This window comes from Halichoeres trimaculatus, unplaced genomic scaffold, assembly GCF_033239565.1.
Source record: "Halichoeres trimaculatus isolate MK-OKI-2021-1 unplaced genomic scaffold, fHalTri1.1 fHalTri1_scaffold_3, whole genome shotgun sequence".
Taxonomy (NCBI): domain Eukaryota; kingdom Metazoa; phylum Chordata; class Actinopteri; order Labriformes; family Labridae; genus Halichoeres; species Halichoeres trimaculatus.
The window spans coordinates 37,593,344-37,615,414 of record NW_027437181.1 but is presented as its reverse complement, the minus strand read 5'-3'; the positions used below and the strand labels follow the sequence as shown (position 1 = coordinate 37,615,414).

Genomic DNA, 22,071 nt, shown 5'->3' with positions numbered 1-22,071 from the left:
AAAGGAATGAGGCTGTTTCCCATTTCAAAACCATTAAAACTGAGTGAAACACGGCTAGTTTGAACATGCCAGCTCCTCAGTGAGTAATGTCACTATTGTCTGTCCAAGAAGTTTCTGTCTAATTTGCATATCAATTCATTTGCAAGTGATTGTCATGGACTCTGTAGGAGAGAGAAATAACACGTGAGAGACAGAAAGCAGGTAAAATATTTACAACTACAAATTAACTTTCCCCTGTCCATACTTGGTTTGATTTTTAATGTCAAAACATCAGCCCTCCTCCTTTATTTGGGCAGAGGTGACCATAATGAGACACACACTAACATGATTCATGTGAAAGCAGTTGTCTGCTCTGTAGCAGCAGGAGGAGACTGCTGTGTGTGAGGAGGACTGGGGAGGGACTCACACGCTGACCATTGAGGAGATCAATCATGCTTCAACCTAAAATTCTCCAAACTCCAGTAACCAATAGTGCGTCCCAAATCGCATACTTCCATACTCAAATACTCAAAATTTTGAGTATACTGCGTCAAAATGAAAAACAGTATGCATAGTATGCAAGAAATGAGTATGCAAAAGTACCAGGATGATGTACTCAAATCGGCCCGGATTTTGAGTATGCAGCTGTGGACACTTAACGCACTCATTTCATCCTCTGGCAGCAATGTATAAATGTAACTTATTGATGTTGTTTTTTACACGTGTTGTTTCCACCAAGCACCATCAGCTGTTGACGTTGTGTATGTGGTGTAACTTGTTTTTGTTTGTTTTGTTCTGCGGATGATAGGCTATGCCAGTGTTTCTCAAATCTGGTCCTGGGGACCCCCTGCCCTGCATGTTTTAGATGTTACCCGACTCCAACACACCTGATTCAAATGATCAGCTCGTCATCAAGCTCTGCTGGAGCCTGATAACGAGCCATTCATTTGAATCAGGTGTGCTGGAGTGAGGTAACATCTAAAACATGCAGGGCAGGGGGTCCCCAGGACCAGGATTGAGAAACACTGGGCTATGCTAATGCTAGTTGAGCTAACAGCTATCTCAAATGCCAAAGCTTATTGGGCTAACAGTTACCGGGGCCCTAGCATTACCCAGTGAACCAGGTAAATATAATAACAAGCGGGTTAGACCCTGCACAGTGAATACATGACCAGAAGCACCACTCGGACATTTAATTTGTGGATGTATTTTAACTGCCACAGCGCCCCGGTAGCTCTCTTGGTAGCTTCAGTCAGCTGCACCGACCCCCATTAATAAACTCTACACCGCTGATCATGTTATTAGCTGTGTTTAATATACTACTGAAAATGCTTTGAAAATTTGCTGGCAAATAGTGGCGGTGTTTGGCGGAAACGCGCTGGAAGCCGGTCACAATTAGACGTAGAAGAAGAAGAGGTCGACATCATGTCGTCATTCCCAGTATGCGATTTGGGACAGCACTACACCCTCAAAATTTGCGCACTAAGCCAGTGAGTATGTAGTATGCTTAGTACACTCAATTTGAAAATTTTGAGTACACAGTATGGAAGTATGCGATTTGGGACACACTACAAGTCTCTAAGTTGGCAACACTCAGTCATGGTTTTATCCTCCACTTTCTTACCGTCGTCATCAGAGCTCATACTGAATCTAAAGTGCTACCAGTCAGCAGAATGACTCTACGCCACAGGTACACCCTCTGTCATGTAAACAACACATATGCTTCCCCATAAAGTGTTTCACTGTACTCCTTCGCCTTGAGTTGCGCATGTGTATGACCGGAGCTAAATACTCGCCTCAAACTGAGCAGTAAAATGAAGAAGAAAAAAAGACACGAACCAAACAAAGCACACAAAAAACTGAACAGATCAGTTATTTTTCTATAAACGGTTCCATGATGGAGAGGTATCCAGAAACAGGTTGTTTGGATAACAGTGTACTGCTCAGTGCTAATGAACGCAACACATAGCCTACGATAGTGTTTCTCAATCCTGGTCCTGGAGGACCCCCTGCCCTGCATGTTTTAGATGTTACCCCACTCCAGCACACCTGATTCAAATGAATGGCTCGTTATCAGGCTTCAGCAGAGCTTGATGACGAGCTGATCATTTGAATCAAGGTCAGACATTTAAACACCGGTAGCAGCATATTAAATTCAATCCTGTACGGATCTAGAAGCCAGTGCAGTGATGCCAGGACTGGGGTGATGTGCTGTCTGTGCCTTGTTCCAGTCAGAAAATGAGCAGCTGCATTTTGAACCAGCTGTGGTCTTTTCGAGGAGGCCTGGTCCAAACAAAAGTAGAGACAGTTACAGTAGTCCAGATGGGCTGTAATAAACATGTGCATCACTCTCTCAAAGTCTCTGACAGGTAAGTATGTTTTTATCTTTAAAATGATCCACAACTGAAAAAAGATGTTCGTCCATTTTAAAACAAGAATCTACAAACACACCAAGATCTTTCACAAAAGACTTGTTGAATAATGGACCAAGTGCAGTGTCCACACCCTCAAGAACACCTGGATCACCAAAGACTACAATCTCAGTTTTGTTCTCGCTCAAATGTAAATGATTCAGAGCCAACCAGTCCTTAATGTCCCTCAGGCAGTTTTTTAGGGTTTCAAGGGATGACAAATTCAGTTGAAGAGGCACATAGATTTGAATATCAGCTGTGAAGCAGTGGAAAGAAATGTTGTGTTTCCTTAATATAGCACCCAAGGACAGCAAAAATATGGCAAAGAGAATTGGGCCCAAGATAAAACCTGAGGAACACCACATTCGAGAGGGGCGGACTTTGACTGGTGACTTTCCTCCTGGAACCATAGACTGTATAAGAAAAGAACGGAGCGTTGCTGACGTCACCGTCTGTTCTGAGACACAATTTTGAAGCCAATCCATGGCTGCAGCCATCGTGGAAATGCAGTCTTCTGGTTGAGCCAGGCTCTGGTTCAGAGGCGGAGTCCAGGTGGAGTAGGCTGAATTGTGATTGGGCAACGAAGCCGCACCCATTTAGCTCGACCCTACGGCTAAGCTACGCTAAATGCAACTTAGTGGAGCTAACGTAAGCTAACTTGCTACTGACTGGCAATCCACTTCATCTCAGGACCTCTGCACCCTTTGATCGCACTTTGTGAGGTAAGTTGATCCAAAACTTTAGAAAAAGTTGTGAGAAACTGTCATCATGTATGTCTATATACAATTTTATTATTTAAACCTGCAAGCTATTTCTTAATGTACAAGTATAGTAAAAAAAAATTATGACAGTCATTAGATGTTATCCTGACCATATACTTTAGTCCTAGCTTGGGAAATGACTACAATACTATATTTTACATGTGTTTTCATGTCTACATGACTTATCAAATGGTTAATATGAAAGAAATTCAAAATGTCATAATCACATTGATATGTGTTTGATTTGGGTGCCACTGGATGTTACTTAAAGTTACAGGTTTTGTGAGAGAAGTATTTGTAATTATGCGGTGCTTGTGCTTGCTCTTTTTTAAAGTTCATTGGGGGAGCATACTTTATAATAAGATGACAGTTATGAGACTAAACAAGGAAGAACCTCATACTGTAATGCATTTAATGTAATGCAGTTGTGGTTTTGCCACAAAGGAGACCAAGGACTGTTTAAAACTGTGATACTTAAATAGAAAAAAGTATGATAATTACTTGGACATGACAAAAAATCTTGGTAGCACTTTAGATTAAAGCCCGCGTCTTACAGTGTAGTTTCCCATCTCTTACAGTGTAGTTTCCTCAACTGTAGGGGTAACTCTCACACATGTACCATGACAATTTTGCGGTACCTATCGGGTAGTTACGCTCGCGTCTTACAGTGTAAGTCCTGGAGTCTTACAGTGTAGTTTCCCGTGTCTTACCATGAACTTATCAAAACAGTATAATTTTCCTGGGCATATGCTTTTGCTGTGCAAACCTTGATGTATCACTTCCTCTTAACAATCAGTATGGTGGATAATGTAAACCAATGATGAACTTAAACACTGTAATGTATTGATGAGTATGTGTTTCACACAATAATGACAAGACATGCAGACGTATAAAATATCTTTATTTTTTTATACACACAGAGACCCCACATAGTAATTCACCTTTTAAGTAACTTCCACTGCAACAACCCAGCACTTTACCTGTAACTACTGGTCAACACCTAAACCCATTGATTTATGAGACTACGGCACTACAACTCCCATGAGCACTACCTGCACACAGTGTTCACTGGTCCATTCACAAAGTTTTCTGCTGACGTAACTGCTGACAGGCACTCAGACTTCATCTCCAGCCTCCATCTTGGACAGCCTGACAGCTCCCGGTGACACAGTAACAGTTAAGTGCACGTAGAGAAGAGAAACTGGTCACAGATATAAGGAGCTGTAGGAACAATATTTAAACCTCCTAATATACAAACACTTATCAAAGTTATATGTAAAAAGTTATTTCTGGAAATACTGTAAACAAACCAAATCATTCTGAATAAATGCGATGTATAGTCCAGTGTGACTTATATCTGTCGTTTTCCTCTTCATGACACATTTTTTGACCGATACGACTTAAAAAAAAAAAGCATAATTACACTACGGAGGAACCTTTAGTCCTAAAATTATAGAACTTAGTTCATTACTGAAAGATGACTGTTGTTAATAAATATTTAAGCAGACAGTGTTTTAGGCGGTTAAGAAAATGAATGAATGAATGAATGAATGGACCTAACCCAACCTGATCAGAGCTGAATACCTGATGATGACCTGTGGTGTTAAACATTTATGTGGTCTTGATTTGAGCCTGAACAGAGGTCATTCACACTAAAAAAAGGTTTTTATTCTATTTCAAGTAAACTTTAGCATGTCATTGTCAGCTTTAATCATATTAAACATAATTATCCAACAACAAAATTGTGGCTAGTGAAACTACTGAGTGGCCAGTAACTCTGGGAAAACACTAGCCACAGTGGGTGTGTGAGTCAAAGTGAGTCAAACAGTGTGTTTTAAGTAGCATGACTTGTATTACACCATTAAAAAACATTACTATTAGAAATTTAATTACAACTGGAATATTTTTTTGGGGGGGGACACGACCCCTGCGTCCCCCCCCGGGATTTGCGCCTATGTTTTAAGAGACAATATCATGAAATCTGAGCATGAAATCAATTAAGTACTGCTCTCAAATCAATAAAAAATGCTCTTGATTTAAGAAAGAAAAATCACTCCATAGAAATGCTGCATGTCTCCCATCTATGCACTTTGTTTACTGTGTAACGTTTTTCTTCTTCGTTGGATTTATTAGCTGGGTACACTGTGTCGAGCTGCTACGGCATCACGCTGTTGTTTAACAGCTGGAGCTTTCGGCATCCGACTTACACGCCCCCTGCCAGGAGAGGGCACAAATTGCTGTGGACATGCAAACGGGATCAGGTTTAACTGTACCAAACCATGCCAAACCGTACTGAGCCAAACCGGACTGCCTGGTGGAAACACGGCTCAGCCGAGACATGATGCAGCGGCACAGATGGTAGACTGGACTGACTGAAGCCACAAGGTGTGTTTGTGATATGTTTGGACTTACAGTTCTGGTTTGATGCTGTTTTGATGTCCCTTTGACTATGTGTCCCTAAGCTATGGAGCACATGGCCTGTTAATGGATGGTGTGGCTGTTGTTTTCTGCCAGTTCTGTAGCTGTATCATGTGATGCTTTTGAGGCCATATTATTCAGTGATTTTGTTGAAAATCTTCTTGCATAGGCATAATGTTTATTATTAGTGAGTGAATTGATGATAAGTCTTACAGAAGTTTTAGATTCCTTGGGCTTAGTATGGCTTAGTTCATGTTGCATCATGTGTTTCTCGCTCAGATCACATGTAAAGGGATTCTACACCTGAGGGAATCATTGGTGCATTACACCAACACTCCAAGTTGAATGTTGCATGTACCACCAACGCCTATAAAGGCATAGTTGAATGCCTATTCTATATATAGTTTATCCTACCATATTAGTGTACAGACTGAATCAGGACAGTGGGACATGTTAAGTCTTTTATTTTGATGTAAACAAGGTGAGTAATTTTATGCTTGTTATAGTCACTTTATTGGTTATTGTTTTTCAGAAAGCTCACCGTTTTTTTATTTTATTTCTTTTATTTTAGATGCATCACCACAAACACTGGACAGAAAAGACACATTTTTTACTTTCTGAGCACAAAAAACGACTGTAAATAGGGTTCAGAGATCATTTATACAGAAACCAGAAGACTTAAACGTTTGAGCAGACCAGCTCGTTGGGCTCCTCAGCCCTCAGCTCAAAGCTGGTTTTAGACTTCTTCTTTGCCAGCTTGGCTTGCCTGGCTTCGGACTTGAGATAGCGCTCCTTGTTGTGAATGACCTGTATGTACTGGTCAGTGCTGCTGTTCTGCTGGTCGCTGCTGGAGGCCAGAGACACAGAGTCAGACTCTGTCAGAGGGGTATCAAGCTTCTGTCTGGTCTTCACAAAGGACTCCATGTGTCTGGTCATTCCTGGGGACTGATGGTGCCTTCCTGGAGACTGGGAGGGACACTTGGTTCGAACCAGCAGAGAATTTGCGCCTTTCGCACTGGCATGGGAGCAGGGCTGTGACTCTAAGTCTCCCCAGTCCCCTTCACAATCCTCCTCATCCGCTTCCTGTGCCTCATATTGTCCTTGAGCAGGGTGGCTGTCTTTAGCCATCGGCAGGAGTCCCACGTTTTGGTCACTGACGTAGAACTGTGCCTGATGGTGGAGGTCAGAGAGGGAACGGGGCCGATGAGCCTTGCCCATTGATGTCCTCCTCCTGCCTCTACCCTCCTCCTGCTCCTCCTCCTCACTCAGAGGCTGCTCTGGAGGATGAGAGCGGTAGGAATGTGGCTGGTGGTGAGCTGTGCGGGCTGCATATCGTTTGACATTGCGTGGATACAGCTCTAAGACTTGAGCAGACTCCTCCATCAGGTAGTGGCGTGGAATCCGAGTAGCTGAGCGCAGCAGCTTCTTTCTGGGCTCGTGCTCATTGACGATCAGATACCGGGTGGTGTGGCCGCGCCGGCCTCCATAACTGTGAGCAGCTATGATGCCAGCAGCCTCCACAGGGTGTATTGAGCGTTTGGTTTTCCTGTACAGTGGGTCAGAGTGGATGTTGTCAGAACAGCAGGCTTGGGGGTTGAATGCCATGTGATGGTAGGACTTGGACCTGCAGGTGCTGCTTGGGCCACCGAGGACAGGAGAAGGCCTGGAAAGGACAGGGACAGCACATGAGTCTGAACCTTTATCTGAACCCTTGTGTTATGGTTGTATAGTGTTGGAGAAGAGCAGAAAATGTTCTGGGATGTGTGTCTTGTTTTGCTCCACATTCAGAAGATGATTTTCACTGTGATGGATAATCAAACCAGCTCCTTCCTTTTTTCATGTCCTGTCTTTAGAAAAGATTTCTATCCTCAAGGCAGCTAATGCTTCCCACAGAAGGAAGTGTACCCAATACCAAAAATGTTGTCTTCTCAGTTTTAATAATCTGTAAGGGATGGTTGTTCCTGGCTGACACGTTCAGCTAAATATAAGTGAGTCAAAGGTAAGAGCTCCCACCTGTGTTTGTGTGGTGCAGTGACTGATTGGTTCCTGACAGATCCTGCCCCCTCCCTTCTGCTCAGGTCCACTCTGGATGCTGACTGGGTGATGGTGTGGATGCTGTTTCCTTGTCGTACTGGAGATTGGAAGTTGGTGACGCTGCCGTTGTGTCGGGGAGATGGAGTGTGGACTGAGGCCCCCTGGCTGATGATGTCGCTCTCCTGCTGGTCTGGCTTCTTATCTGCGGCTGCCTCTGGAGCCTGAAGCCTGGCTGGAGTAGGACCAAGTGTCACAGAGTCATGGCACAGTAACAAATCATCAAACACCCACTCAGGAGATCTGAGAGTCCAACAAGTCTCGTACCTGCAGCCAGCTGGTAAACTTTCTTCTTGTCATCAGTCCGCTCCTGGAGAAACAGAAGAAAAACTTCACCTTAAAGGGATAATTCAGTGTTTCTGAGGTGAGATTGAGTTATAGAGTAACTGTATCAGCAACAACAGGTGTTGATCACCTTAACTAATGAGAAACTGCTCTTAAGAAAAAAAACAGGCTACACTTCTCTACAGATGAGGCTGAGCCTGATACTGCCTTCAGAGAGACTCTGACACAAAAACTCATCTTGGATTGAACACAGCACAGAGTAGCTCTTATGATAAAATATGGATTACTGAGATTTGGAAATCCTGCTATTCTTTATTTATTCACATTATAGCCAATGCACCAACTTTTGGAAACTGGGGTTGTCAATCACATCATGCTTGACCTGTCAGCAGAGAACCGTGGTCTAGCTTGCTTGTTGTGTCTCATCAAAGAGGCTGAGCTGGGCATGGCCAGGTAGAAGCTGACTGACATCTGCTGTCTCTAAAATCAATCACGATAGACAATTAACTCATACAACCCCACTCAAAAACACTGAAAATATCCCTTTAAGTCAAACACAGACCAATAGAAAACGCTGGTGGTTAAAGGACCACATTAAAACGGGTATTGTATGGTACGAGGTAATGGACTGTGATCCCTTGTTCAATTCCTCCCTCATTAAGTCATGTTTAATCACACTTTCATAACCTCTGTTTTTAACTGAAACACTTCTACTCACTTTTTGTATTGGTAATTGGTTGTTACAAAAGGATTATTATGCAGTTTTCTCAAATGTTTCTTCATTTACTGATTCTGATGAAGTCCTCATTACTGATGAAGAGTATTAGGGCCACCTGTGAGAAAAATAAAGAAAAAAGTCGAAATGTCGAGAATAAAGTTGAAATGTTGAGAAAAAAGTAGAAATGTCGAGAATAAAGTCTACATACAATGTCGAGAAAAAAAAATCAACATACAATGTCTAGAAAAAAGTCGATGTCCCCTTTGTTCTGTCCCAGTCCTCAATAAATCCAGTGAGGAGAACAACAGAGATGCATGCTGTAACATGGAGAGTAAAGTAAAGAGTAAGTTCCTGAAGTTTTGCAACTGCGTGAGGACTTTATCATTCATTATCATATCATTAATCTTGTCGTTCAACCTTACACAATTCAAGTAGTCAACACTAGAGCATCTGAAGCTAATTCCGACTTTATTCTCAACATCCTATTTCAACTTTATTGTTGCTATTTTATTCCGATTTTATTCTCGGCATGTCGACTTTTTTCTCAACATTTCGACTTTCGTCTCGACATTTCAACTTTTTTCTCGACATTTCGACTTTTTTCCCGAAATACATGATGAAAAAAAAATTTGGCCCCTCTACTTTTATTTGTCTCACGGTGGCCCTAATACTCTCCTGTAGAGAGAGAGAGAATGTGTTTGCTCTAATGTCTTTTCTTTTTTTAAAATCCTGTTCAACAAGTCCTTTACCGTCTCTGGTCTGAAAATCAACCAGACGAGCCCCAGAAACTCACTGTCTGCAGCTGCATCCTCAGCTGGTTGTTGGTGAATTTGAGGGACCTGGCGATGGCCTGAAGATAATAAATCAGCATGCTGGAACACACAGAGGGGAACACGTCAGGACGCTGTGTTGATGTGAGTGTGTGTGTGTGTGTGTGTGCGCACAGCCTTACAACAACAGCAGCAGAGCTGGCAGCACTACGATGGGGCTGGTGACGTAACTCATCACTTTGCTGAACCAGCGGGGGAAGTCACTGGCTACAGTTTCTGAGATGATGTCATAGATCTTCTCTTGTCCACTAAAACACACATGTACATCAGTTTACTCATGGGAGCATCTTAAAAGGTCTCCAGCACAAAGGGATCTGTTTGTACAGGTAACAGCTCCACACAGAAATGCCTGAGTCAAGTCCAGGACTTAGACTCAGGCTTCAGTTGCATCAGTGCTTGGCCTTTTATTAACATAAAGATCAAGATTCATATTGAGTATTTTAATGTTTATGTTAGATATTTTAAAACATATGTTCAGCCTCACATCTCTGAGGTTCCTAACACAAGGTATTTACAAACAAAAACCTAGATACATGATGTGGACAGGTGTGTACCTGAATGGTCCGCAGTGCTGTGACGGTCTGTATCGTACAATGGCAAAGATGGTGGGCAGCATGCAGAGGAACAGCATGAAGAGCAGCATGGCCAGGTAGAAGTTATTTGATCTGAAACAAAGAAAATGCAACACAAAGACATTATGGGTGTATTCATCTTAACAGTTTAATTTGTCCTGGTATTTTTGTGATGCTTTGAGAGCCACTAGCTGGACAAGTCGTCATACTGCAGCTGGAATCTGAAATGATTCTTCCATTGCCTCATTAATTGTCCTGTTTCCCACATCAATATGCTGTTTTTAGACAAATCACATATTTCCTCTTCTGAATGATCTGCTCCTGTCATAACCCTATAATAGACCCAGGGGCGTATTTAGTGGTTTGGGGGCCCAAGGCAAACCCAGTCAATGGGGCCCTCCATGTCCTCGTAACTCATCTTCCTCAGAGCTAGACTGGCCTTCCCTGGGTCCACTGTCTCTTTCCCAGAATCAAGTCATGAGACAGTGCTAATCTTGTACATGGTAACTTAACACAACTAAATGCATTTCCTCAAGTTCTGTACTTTAGTTTGATTTTGAAAAAAGTGAATACATAATTTAGTCCACTTTGTCCTGGATTTGAAATCTTTTATGGTCAATTGACAGCTTATTTGTCCCACAGTGGGGAATTTACAGAGTAACAGTAACAAACAAGAAAGTATGAAGTGAAAAACATTACAATAGGTAAATAATGAAAAAAATAAATTAGTAAAGAAAAAATATGTAAATATCAAGCACAACATAAAACTGGAAAAAAAATCTACTGAAAGAGGTGATATTTACAGTTACCATACTTTTTGGTACTATTATTTTAAAGTTAATGTATTTTTATTTGACCCCCTGTCCAGTGAGTTATGTATCCAAAAAAAGAGATTTTGTACAATAATGTTTATCACCAACTCAAAAAGTTTGATTTTGAGAAAATGATCCTGTTTCCTGGGCCAGATAAAGTCCTTAAAATCCTAAAAGTCTGATAAGTTTATCTCAGATATCAGAGCAACATTGTTTTTATTTCTGACTTGGCTGAAAATAAGAAAAAAATGGGGAAAAAAGTGTTTTTTACCACTTTCTTCCTGGATCAAATTTTCAGATGTGTTGTAACATAGAATAGCCCATTGAATAAGAAGGGAGGGGGAGTACCCAAAACAAACATTAAAGATTAAGCCTTTTGATGCATTTTGAAGCATGTGAAGTAAAATTTAGAAAAAAAGAAATGCTTCAATTGAAGAGAACTTCAGAAATCAGTTTTTAAGAGATGCTTTGGGGCCCCTGGGAATCTTGGGGCCCCAGGCAACTGCCTGTGTTTGCCTAATTGTAGCGACGCCCCTACATAAACCTCTACCTTTGGCCCTGCTGCTGTGTTTATTATTTATTCAGTGACAAACTAAAAACAATCAGGTTTTTGAAAAAGACTATCAGCAGTATTTAGAAATGCGCTTATTTTAGGAACACAGGAGCACTGGACTGTACTTCAGTCGTTCCATCAACAAAAAACTCTGACTCTAACAGAATGACAGAAGTGTTTCTCACTCAGATGTATGAGCTCCCTGAGAACCAGCAGAAGACAAAAATACATGGTAATCTCTCTTTCTGTGTGTGTGTGTGTGTGTGTGTGTGTGTGTGTGTGTGTGTGTGTGTGTGTGTGTCTGACCTGGAGGCTCTGAAGACCTGCTGATGGGGAACATTACAGGTGAGGACAGCCCAGCTCCTGAGGTACATCAGACCAATGAGCTTCAACACGTTGAACGCAGGAAGACAGGGTGAGAAAAAAGCTCCCATCCTACACACACACACACACACACACACACACACACACACACACACACACACACACACACACACACACACACGGGTCACAGCCTGCTGATTACCCATTATGTCTGGTGGCCCATGGTTTATGGCTTTTATTGCTGCAGGAAGAGGTTTGGGAAATGAGTTGAAGAAAGGCAGTGAAGCCATCCTGAGCAGAGTAATGAAGAGATCAGAGAGGGCCACAGTCCTCTAACAGGATTAATGAGACCATTAACCCAGGCTGACCCCCTGTCACACACTGCAGCAATGTGGATACAGAGAAGATGATCATCTGTTGGTTTTTCTAGACAAACTTCAGACTTACCAGATCATCCCCTGGTTATAGATCAGATGCAGAACATTCTCGGCTATCTTGAATTCTCCGTATTCAGGCTGAAAATGAGAAGAAGACAGAGAGGAATCACTTCTGACCCTCTTCCCACGGAGCTGTTTTTCTTGGTTCAGATACTTGAGCCTTTCTATGCTGAAGGACATTGTACGTGCAGAGACACTGAAAGCAGTTTTCATATTCATCTGACACTGAAAAAAAAGTTTCCTTTCAGCTTATAACAGCAGCTTTACTGTGAGACTATGAGTGAGGCCTTAACTTCTACATCCCATCAGTTCAGTCAGGACCACTTTGTCAAAATAATCTTTACTAACTTGCACAGTTTCATTTGGCAGCATGGTTCTGTTCTGGGACTCCCTGCTCTTCCACGCGCTTGCGTGGAAAGCCTGAGGCAGGAAGAGCACACCTTCCTGCCCATCACCAGCCATTGTGAACGGCATAAGCAGGGAGCGTAGCAGCAAAAATAAAACCCAGACAGAGCAGAGCAATCGCCATGAATACATTGACAGGAGGAGCTTGGGTGGAGGTGGGTTGCAAAATGCCAGCAGAGGAAGCAGGAAGGAGGCTGGGCCAGAGCTGTTTAAATAGCCTGCTCTGAATGCAGTTTTCCAATAGGAGGCGGACACGGGAGTCAGCCGATCAATCAGCTGAAGTTATGATGTCCAGGATTAATTAAGACAGTCATTCCTTTGTGATTTTGTTCATACAGCTAGTTGGAGACAGATTTTTTCAGTGCCCTGCGAGCTTCTTCACAGCTTAAAGAAATGAACCCAAAGTTTGTATTTCTGCTTCTCAGAAGATCACCAGGGCACAAGATGACCACAGTATTCAGGTGGGTTAGAAAAAGACACTCACAAACTTGCTCTCTAAGTCCCAGCAGCAGCAGTCGCTCAGGTAGCGAACAACTAAACCCCTGATGAAGTCGATGAGCAGGATGCTGGCCACAGTGAAGATCATGTCAATGATGGACAGCTTCAGCATCTCCTGGAAACAGACACACACAGACAACCGTCTTAGCACCCAGGAAACACAAAAACCTCCTCAACCTTCTTGCTAAATGTTGTAGTGACTCTTCTGGCCTAATTTTAGTCACTGCGGGAGTGACGTGTTTTTGACACCCTTCTAAGGGTCCAATGTGTAATCCAGGGCTTACTGTTGCGTTGGTTTTAGCCATTTATTGATCCAATGAAAAAACAAACAAGAAAACAGGTAGGCACAATATACTTGGAGGGTGATATGTGTGGTGAAGGTGAGAGTGGTGTCCTTGTTTAGCGTTAAAACCCATGTGCGCTTCCTGTTCCCAGGATCACTTCTTCACCTGTGCCTTGATGCAGCATTTACCTTCCTGTTTACCTTTAGTCAGAATTGGGCTCATCTATCATCCATCTATCATCTCTGCATCATTCACAACTCTTTTGGGATTATAGGGGTCTTGAGGACATCCCAGCTGTCAATAGGTGAGAGGCAGGTACATCTAGACAGGAAACCAGGCTATCACAGATCTCTGGACTCAGTGGCCTTCATTTATCAATCTAAAAACTAAGCTTATAGCAATGTGCGTTCCAGGGCCAATCACGGCGTACACCTGATCAGGTGTTGATAAATGTGGCAGCTGAAAATAATCATCGTTTAAATAACACACCCCTAAATATTCGAGGCTTAGCTGGCCGGATCCACAGAATTTACGACATGGAGGGACCAAGCAGCAACCTCTGGTCTAAGAATATGAGACAACATGGAAGTGCTAAAATCCGACAGGCACCCCATTGCTCTACCCGAAGCCCTTGCCACTACCAATATGGCCGGGATAGCCAATGTGCTTCATTTTACGTTTCAGAAACAGATGTCTGGAAGACTACATCCATATTTTATACAGTCTACGGGAGGGACGCATTACAGGAAAAAGGACACTTCTTTTTGTGCATTCACAAATCTGTGAACAAATCCACAAATGTGTGAACTGATGCACAAATGTGTCAAGGGTTTGCAAAAATGTAAAACATTTGCAAATGTGTGTGCGAATCCACTAAAATATGTGCATATCCACAAATGTGTACGCAAATCTACAAATGCATGCACGACTCCAGAAATATGTGCACGAATCCACAAATGAGTAAACTAATTTGCAAATAAAGATCTAGTCTTCAGTGGTTGTAAGTCTGAGTGTTTTTTCACTTGCTGTGGCGTTTAAACCATGCTCAGTTGGTACTAAGGGCCCAAAGTGAGCCAAGAAAATATCCCCCACACCATTACACCAGCAGCAGCAGCCTGAACCGTTGATACAAGGCAGGATGGATCCATGCTTTCATGTTGTTGATGCAACATTCTAACCCTACCATCTGAATGTAGCAGCAGAAATTGAGACTCATTAGACCAGGCATCGTTTTCTCAATCTTCTATTGTTTTGCACTCATATGGGGTAGAGGGGATCCGCTGCCTTTGGTTTTGGGCGGGTGACACAGCAGGGGTCCTGCGTCGCTCCGGGGGATGCCCATGGCTTTCTGTTTTGGAGAGTGCGAAGGTAAGAAGGAAGAAAAGGAGGGGTATTTCACCACCTGGGTGGCTAGAGACCCCCAAGGGTCACATTGGTCTGAGTGCGTTGTGTTGTGGTGTTGGTGAGTGGTCGTCTTGTGGTGTTGTGGTGTCGTTGTGCTGTAGTGTCAATATATGGGTATGGATGGACAGAATGTTTGTGTGCGGAGTGCGGGTGTCAGGGTCTTGGAGTCCTCTGACCAGCTATTGGGGGTGGCAGATGAGGTCTAGGACCACGGGGGAGGGTTGGTGAGCTGGGGTACAGATAGGAGGGAGATAGGGGTGGGTTGGGATAGGGGGGTTGTGTTCAGGGGACACTGGGTCTTGGGGAGAGGACTTCTGTCATCTCTGGAGTCTAGCCGGGTGCGCTGGAGGCTGGCACCGACTCGCCTTGTGTGGTGGCCTGGGCTGGGTCCATCCTCCCGAGTGCCTGGCCAAGCGCTCCCTCTTCAGGGGTGGGTGGCCCTTGGGCACAGGGGACCCCAGGTCCTACCCCCTGCACTCGATCGGGGGCCCAGCGTCTAGCTGGGGCCATCACTCCGCAGTGTCGGGGGCCTGCCTGCAGCCTTCCCCAGGCCCCCTCTCCTTGCCTCCTCCTAGGTTGGTGTGCTGCTGTCTCCATGGTGGACTGTCTGGGCTCTGTGCTCTGTTGTGGCAGCTAGATGCCTGGTGCTGAGGGCCATCTCAGTGTGCCTTTGGCCTCTGGGAGCAGCGGGGCCACATCTGCATGTTCACACCTTGGCATGATCCTGACCTAAATCAAACTAACCCCCAATCTGTACTCTCACCCATGCCCCTATATGTGTAGGTGAGTATTTGCTTCTGAGTATATTTTTATATACGTATCTTTCTACAATGGTCGTTGATGTGCTCACTGTTACTCATGATTTCTCCAGTTCATCTCTCCACAGGTGCTTCTTGTGATTATGATGTCAAAGACTTCAGGATACTGTCTCTTTTCAGGCTCAGTAGCTGGTTGTTTATTTTTTCCTGTCTGTAGTCATTTGTTCAGTTGTTGTGGTTGCTCTCTACTGTTGTTTTGTTGTCTCTCTCTCCCTCTATGTCCAGTCTCTTCTCTACACTCTTTCCCTTTATCACTGTTATATATATATATATATATATATATATATATATATATATATATATATATATATATATATATCAAAAACACTAATGAAGAGTATAATTGTAAAACTCAAGGGGAGCCTTATACACTATACCAACGGCTCCCTTTGGAAAAGCAAATGCGTTCTGCACAATATGGCAGCTAGACCATAATTCTGTTGTCGTGACGCTGAACAGGACGAGGTAAAGAAAAAAAAAAAAAGTACAGTGGTAATTGGTGGAGCCACGCTATCCACTTTATATACAGTCTATGGTTCTAACCTGTCACACCTCTAAACATGCAGACAGACAAGCTGTAAACATGAACATTTTACTGTAACTGTTTAGAATGTCGACCTTTGTGTAACCTTTCCGGACCCTCTTAAAAAACTTGAGGAAATGTATGAAATGCATGAAAAGATGTGAACATAAAGAGCCTGGAGAGCAGTCAGACCTGGCCAACATAAGTCTCCCAGCACTGGTCTTGCTGAGAGCGAGTATTCTTCTCAAAGACTGCCGTGTGGTTGGACATCAGTGCTGAGCTGCTCCTGGCTCTGTTTGTGACGTCCATCACTGTGGCAATAGTCACCAAGCTGCTGTTGTGATGGTCAGAGACAGACAATTCTGAAACGAGTGTGGAGAGACTGTCCTCCTCCAGCTGGGAGATGGTGGCCAGGAAAGAGCTGGAGTCTGACCAGTTACCTGGAACCATTGGGTCCTGAAACATACAAAGGGGGCTCTGTCAACATCTTCTACTGCTCTAATACCAAAAACATCGATTGAATAGCTAATAAGAAAAAAACATTAATTAAATGGAAAGTCAGGCTAAAAAAGCAGTTTTACTATAAAAGATATGCTCAAAGAGCAGGGCTGAAACATATATGGTGTCTGAAAACAAATGGTTTACCACTGAACATCCAAGAACAACAGGTCACAAAGTGCTGTAGATTTGAGAGCCTGGCTTCCTGTCTCTCTGAAGTCACTTAAACTAAGGCCCTATTAACACAGCAATCTTTCATATGAAAACGCTAAAACGCTGTGGAGGGTCACTCTAAAAATGTAATCCAGTACAGTTCCAAGTTACCTGTTAAAAATGTAATCAGTTACTTACTCCAAGTATTAAAGCAATGTAACTGATTACTCTTAGTTACTTATGGATTACTTTAATGCCAAACATGCACATAAGGACAAGAGGGTATAAAAGATGTGTCATCTGCTTGGTGTTTATTTTTAGAGAAACATACAAGGACAAAATCTCCTTTTACACTACCTACAGGAAATGCTGTTTTAGTTGAACACATAGACTGAGGCAACCCACAACACTTTTCAACAAATCAGGTGTCCATATACTGAATTTTGAAAAGGGTAAAAAGAAAATTAAAACTATAAAGCAAATTCAGGCAGTACACCCACTGATTGTAAAATTATCCAAGTATTCAACTAAAAAACAGTATTGTTTCCAAAGTTGACAGAAAATATGCTTTTTCAAAACAAACTTAAAATGTGTTCCTTGAAAAAAAGAAAAGAAAAGAAAAATGAAAATATGTTCCTTTTACAAGACAAACAAAGAAGACTCTGTTTAAGTACATGGGTTAAGAACAGAGGCCACCAACCTTTGGAGACTGAGGGATACCTGAAGGGAACTGAGGTGTACAGAGGACTACTTATTTGCCAAAATGTGCAGCACTAGTTGGAACCGATGAATAAATGTTGCAATTTTAATTAAACTTGTTTTCCTACCACCATTGTTACTTGAATCATTGTTAATAAATGTTGGGAATAATAAATATTGTCACGTGAGCAGCCTTTTCACATTGTAAATTATTATTATTATTATTATAATTATTATTAATATTACTTTGTGTTAAAAGCTGTTAATGCTGTTAATGCTATAATTTTAATACACACAATTAAGCAAGAGATAATGCCATTTATTGTGTTCACATAGTTCATGGCATAGTTCACCGGCACCGCGTTGGTGACCCAAGGCTAAGAGCATCAACCGTATTTTTTTACAAACCACGTGTCCACACAGTACAATGGTTATTGACAGGTTAGCAAGCTAACAAACCTGAACTGAAGCTTACAGGACTTCTGTGTATTCCAGCAAATGTTTGCAGTTTGTCTTTGTACCAGTGATGTAGGTTTGAGTTTAACATTGATGGGGACAATGCCAGCACCAGCACTACTGCCATAAACAGTTTAATTTATGAAAGAACTGTGATATTAAAACAAAAGAAAAAATGAACCAAAAAAACAAACAAACAAAAATAACAGATGCTTCAGTTTTCAAACATTCTTAACACTCACGGCAGAGCTCATACTGTTGACTTTATCCAGGAGGGCAATGATGAGGCTGTAGAGGTTTCCCAGGTATAAAACAAGCACTCTGTGAAAACACACACACAAACACACACACACACACACACACACACACATTCACACACACATGAAGGTTAGTGTGAGGGAAGAACCAGGGTGTTCTAAGGTGTGTGAATGAGTGATAGTTACCTGGCCAGCTGGAAGCGCAGTGATGTTCTTGGGTGGTACATCTCAAGCTGAGCTACCAGCTCAAAGGCAGAAGGAGCAATCATGGTGATGAGAGAAACCACGACACTCACCTGGTGGAAGGAAGGTGAAACCTCTGAACACCTCACAGAACAGAAGCATCACGGGGATAGGACTCAAACTAAGCCCTGCACTCAGCATTTGAAGTACATCTCACTTTACAAGGAGGCAAGGCAAGCTTTGCAACAAGCTCCTCTCAGATGCACCTGTGGTTATAAAGGCTAGATTCAATACAAACAAGGAGGCCAGGAGTCCGGGTCCTAAAAACTGATAAAGAAGGCCAACACATGGAGGTTTCTCTGACCAAACCAAGCTTTACAAGGATCAGGAGAGAACTCAACCAGTGCTGCCAAACAGCCGTTAGACAACCACAGCAACATGTCTACACCATAGGGGCTTGTGTGTCTTCTAGTGGGGATTTGAGCCTGTTTATTTAACACTGAAGCTGTCGCCTTTTATCATAAAAAAAGCTATTACAAGGAAGGGAAAAGGATAGGAAAACATCACTTTATGTGTTTGTTGTGAGTTTAAAGCACAATATACTGAACATAACCATCATGAAATCAATATAACAGAGCATTAGTACTGAAAACTGAAATCTGATCAATCATATCTTCTTGAGACGCAATAAACTAGGTTATATTAGTAAGTTACTAAGCACACAGAATAAACAGAGTCCAGGTTTTCTTCATGGTAACGTGTTTCTTAAACAGGCTAAAGGAACACGCAAACCACTGTGCTATGTTTTATTAATGTGTGCAGGCACACAAATATGTGCAGCTATAGCTGTTAGAGCTGACTGACAGATGATCCAGAGGTGATCAGCTGATGCCGTCATCACTGAAACACGTTGCTTCCTGTGACGCTCCAGAGGAGAGGATGCCCCATTGCTCTGAAAACAAATCTCCTCCATTTTCTCTCCTCCCTTCATTTCCTCACATTTCTCCCATGCATCTCTGATGGAAGGGACTGAGACGCAAGTGAAGGAAGAAGGTATGGAACTTTGGAGCTTTGAGATGCACCCATAGACTTTCACAGGGCTACGATGACCTATGGCGTTCATCTGATGCAGAAGTATGAATGTACAGTGGTCCTGAGAGCCTAGAGCGCTGCAACTTAAGAAAATAAATGCAAAAAGACAAAACATAACCAAACTGAGAAAACATCTTCAAAATTTTGACGACATGAGTGCAGCATTTAGAAAATGCGCTGCAAAGACCACAACACAACATGTTAGAAAAACATTCTGCAAATACACTGCAACAAAATGGAAGTGTATTTGCAAAGCATTTTTCTAAGGTTTTGTGGTCTTGACAGCGCGTTTTCCAAATACTGCACACTTGTCAAATTGATGAGTATGTTTTCGTAATTTGCTTGTGTTTTGTCTCTTTGCATCTGTTTTCATAAGTTGCAGTGCTGTGAGCTCTCAGGGCCACCGTATAAACCAGGCTTAACAGTCAGATCTATCTCTGAAGCAGTTCTGTAATAATTGCTCTGCTATCATTCTCTAATGGTGAAGTACAGTTAATAAAAGAAGTGAAATCAAACACAGTTCATCATGAATGACATGAAGCATCATGGTCACTTCTTTGTCACCAGAAATGATTTGTTAAACAACATTTAGGCGTAAACAGAAGTAAGATAACCTGAGAGAGGATGGCACAGCCTACGTGATAACCGAGGAGCTGTCATTGGCTTCAACACTTGTTTAATAAATTAGACGATTGGTTGCAGCTATGCTCTGTAATTGATCCCTAAATGGTTTCATGTGATCGATAAGCCGGTTTATCCGGTCAAACTAATGATGATGAGGATGGGCATGTTCGCTCTGCTCTGCTACCTCATTTTTCTCCCACAGAGTCAGCTCCGGCTTCTCCTGCTCCAGTTTTTGAGAACGGTCCACAACAAAGTAGATGATGTAGATGCTGCCAGCCAGCGACAGCAGCACCAGGATGTTGGCCAAGATACGCAGGCTAATCAGGACAGCCCTGAAGAGACAGCAGGACACAGTGAACAGAACATTCGTCCAGGAGACAAGATATGACTTGTCTTTTTGATCAAGTTTGTTTGATCTACACAGACTGTTGTGATCAATTAAAAGCATTTGTTCATTGCAGTACTGGAGCTTCAGTCAGAGAGCAGAAACCTTCTTCTCCAACCCTTAAAGCTATGGTTCTCGATTTGGAAGCTTTGTATATCTTAATGACACCGTTTATAGGGCTGTTATGGTCCTAGGGTCCAATCTACACAATATAAAGACCAAAAAAAACGAAAAAAATCCATTCAGTATATCCGCTGCAAAGCTGCATACTAGTTGACCAATCCGAACTGCACATGCCATGTGCAGTTCGGATTGGTCCCTGAGTCCATCCAATCCCCTGTCTCCCTCGCTTCGCACCGTCATGCCCATGGTCCCACCTCGTCCCTCCCCACTACCCCTCTCACGGCAGCTAGCTGCTCAGCTACTGAAGCGTCATGGAGCCAGAGAAGACCAAAACCAGGAAGCTGTTACTGTTGCCCTCCACAGGGAAGGGAAGAAAACGAAAAAGTTTCAAGGAAAAGGCTGAAGCAAGGAAGAATTATGAGTGATACAGGTGCCAACAGAGACTGAATATTGGAGAAATGTACGACCAGTGGAAAAAGCTGCAGAGGGATTTGGGACTAAAGACTGGCGCAGAGACAGCTGAGTTTCTGTTGAACAGGTAATGACTTTGTTTACCACAGTGGGAGATGTCCGCTGAATAACTCTGTTTAGTCTGTGCCTGTACTGGCTAATGACTGAACACTGCTGGTCAGAACGGGTCGGCTCTGTCAATAGATGTTAGCATAAGTTAGCCACACATCTTTAGCATTGTATACTGAGCTGGTGAAGACACACAGAGAAAGGTAAAGCCTCGCCCACAGTCGGCTCTGCTCTGATCAGCTGGCAGTGACAACGCCAGACCTGCTTCACCGGCTAATTGATGGTTTTGATCGTGCTGGTCCAATTGAAAAAGCTACCACTGTGTGTTACAAGGAGGATGACTGTTTTGTTTGTTACATTTTCTGCTGGCCGGCTTCTTGCTCTGTCGGAGGGGGCGTGTTGTTAGGAGGCGAAGAAGGGCGATACGAGCTGGGGGGGGGATCTTGGAACACGGAGGGAAGGGGTGATTGAGGCTGCGGTTTTCAAATGTGTCTCATGAGACAAACTGGGTTTCAGATCGTAGACCATAGCTTTAATTCAAACCACATGCCTTCAGACTCTGGAGCTTGTATGCAAACCCTGCAATCTAAATGTAGGGGTATAAGAAAATTATATGACTGCTTTTTAAATCAAGGAGACATTTTAAAATGTTGATGTTAAAGGTTCATAATGAGAGATTTCCATCTGTTTACAACACCAGTCATTTTCTTGGGAAGGTTTAGAGTTCATCTGCAGAGGATCTGTGGAGGATCTGCAGCCTCTCAGTTTGAGCCTGTATCTCAGCAAAGTGGCTTGTTGTTGGACAGATTCTGCTGTGCTGCTACAGCTTCTGATCGAAACAAAAACTAATGTAAAAAGATTGGAAGAGAGATACCTACAGACTTGTATCCTTCTTTTTCTCCTGCTCCTCCACGATGGCTTCCTGTGCACAAAAACATTTGCTATGATAAGTCTAAACC

The 22,071-nt window shown here is 42.8% G+C and overlaps 1 protein-coding gene across 1 annotated transcript in view; it reads right to left on the bottom strand.

The window, feature by feature from the left end:
• Window positions 1-6,115: 6,115 nt before the first annotated feature.
• tmc3 (transmembrane channel like 3) overlaps window positions 6,116-22,071 on the bottom strand; it is a 32,940-nt gene continuing 16,984 nt past the window's right edge. The window contains exons 9-22 of the mRNA XM_074666698.1: window positions 21,991-22,034; window positions 20,270-20,417; window positions 18,373-18,482; window positions 18,172-18,250; window positions 16,316-16,579; window positions 13,081-13,209; window positions 12,202-12,269; window positions 11,737-11,865; window positions 10,048-10,158; window positions 9,616-9,741; window positions 9,457-9,535; window positions 7,928-7,970; window positions 7,583-7,835; window positions 6,116-7,232 (exon numbers count right to left, since the gene is read on the bottom strand). Coding sequence (XP_074522799.1) covers window positions 6,248-7,232; window positions 7,583-7,835; window positions 7,928-7,970; window positions 9,457-9,535; window positions 9,616-9,741; window positions 10,048-10,158; window positions 11,737-11,865; window positions 12,202-12,269; window positions 13,081-13,209; window positions 16,316-16,579; window positions 18,172-18,250; window positions 18,373-18,482; window positions 20,270-20,417; window positions 21,991-22,034 — 2,568 coding nt within the window. The 3' untranslated portion in view covers window positions 6,116-6,247. The remainder of the gene's footprint in view (window positions 7,233-7,582; window positions 7,836-7,927; window positions 7,971-9,456; window positions 9,536-9,615; window positions 9,742-10,047; window positions 10,159-11,736; window positions 11,866-12,201; window positions 12,270-13,080; window positions 13,210-16,315; window positions 16,580-18,171; window positions 18,251-18,372; window positions 18,483-20,269; window positions 20,418-21,990; window positions 22,035-22,071) is intronic.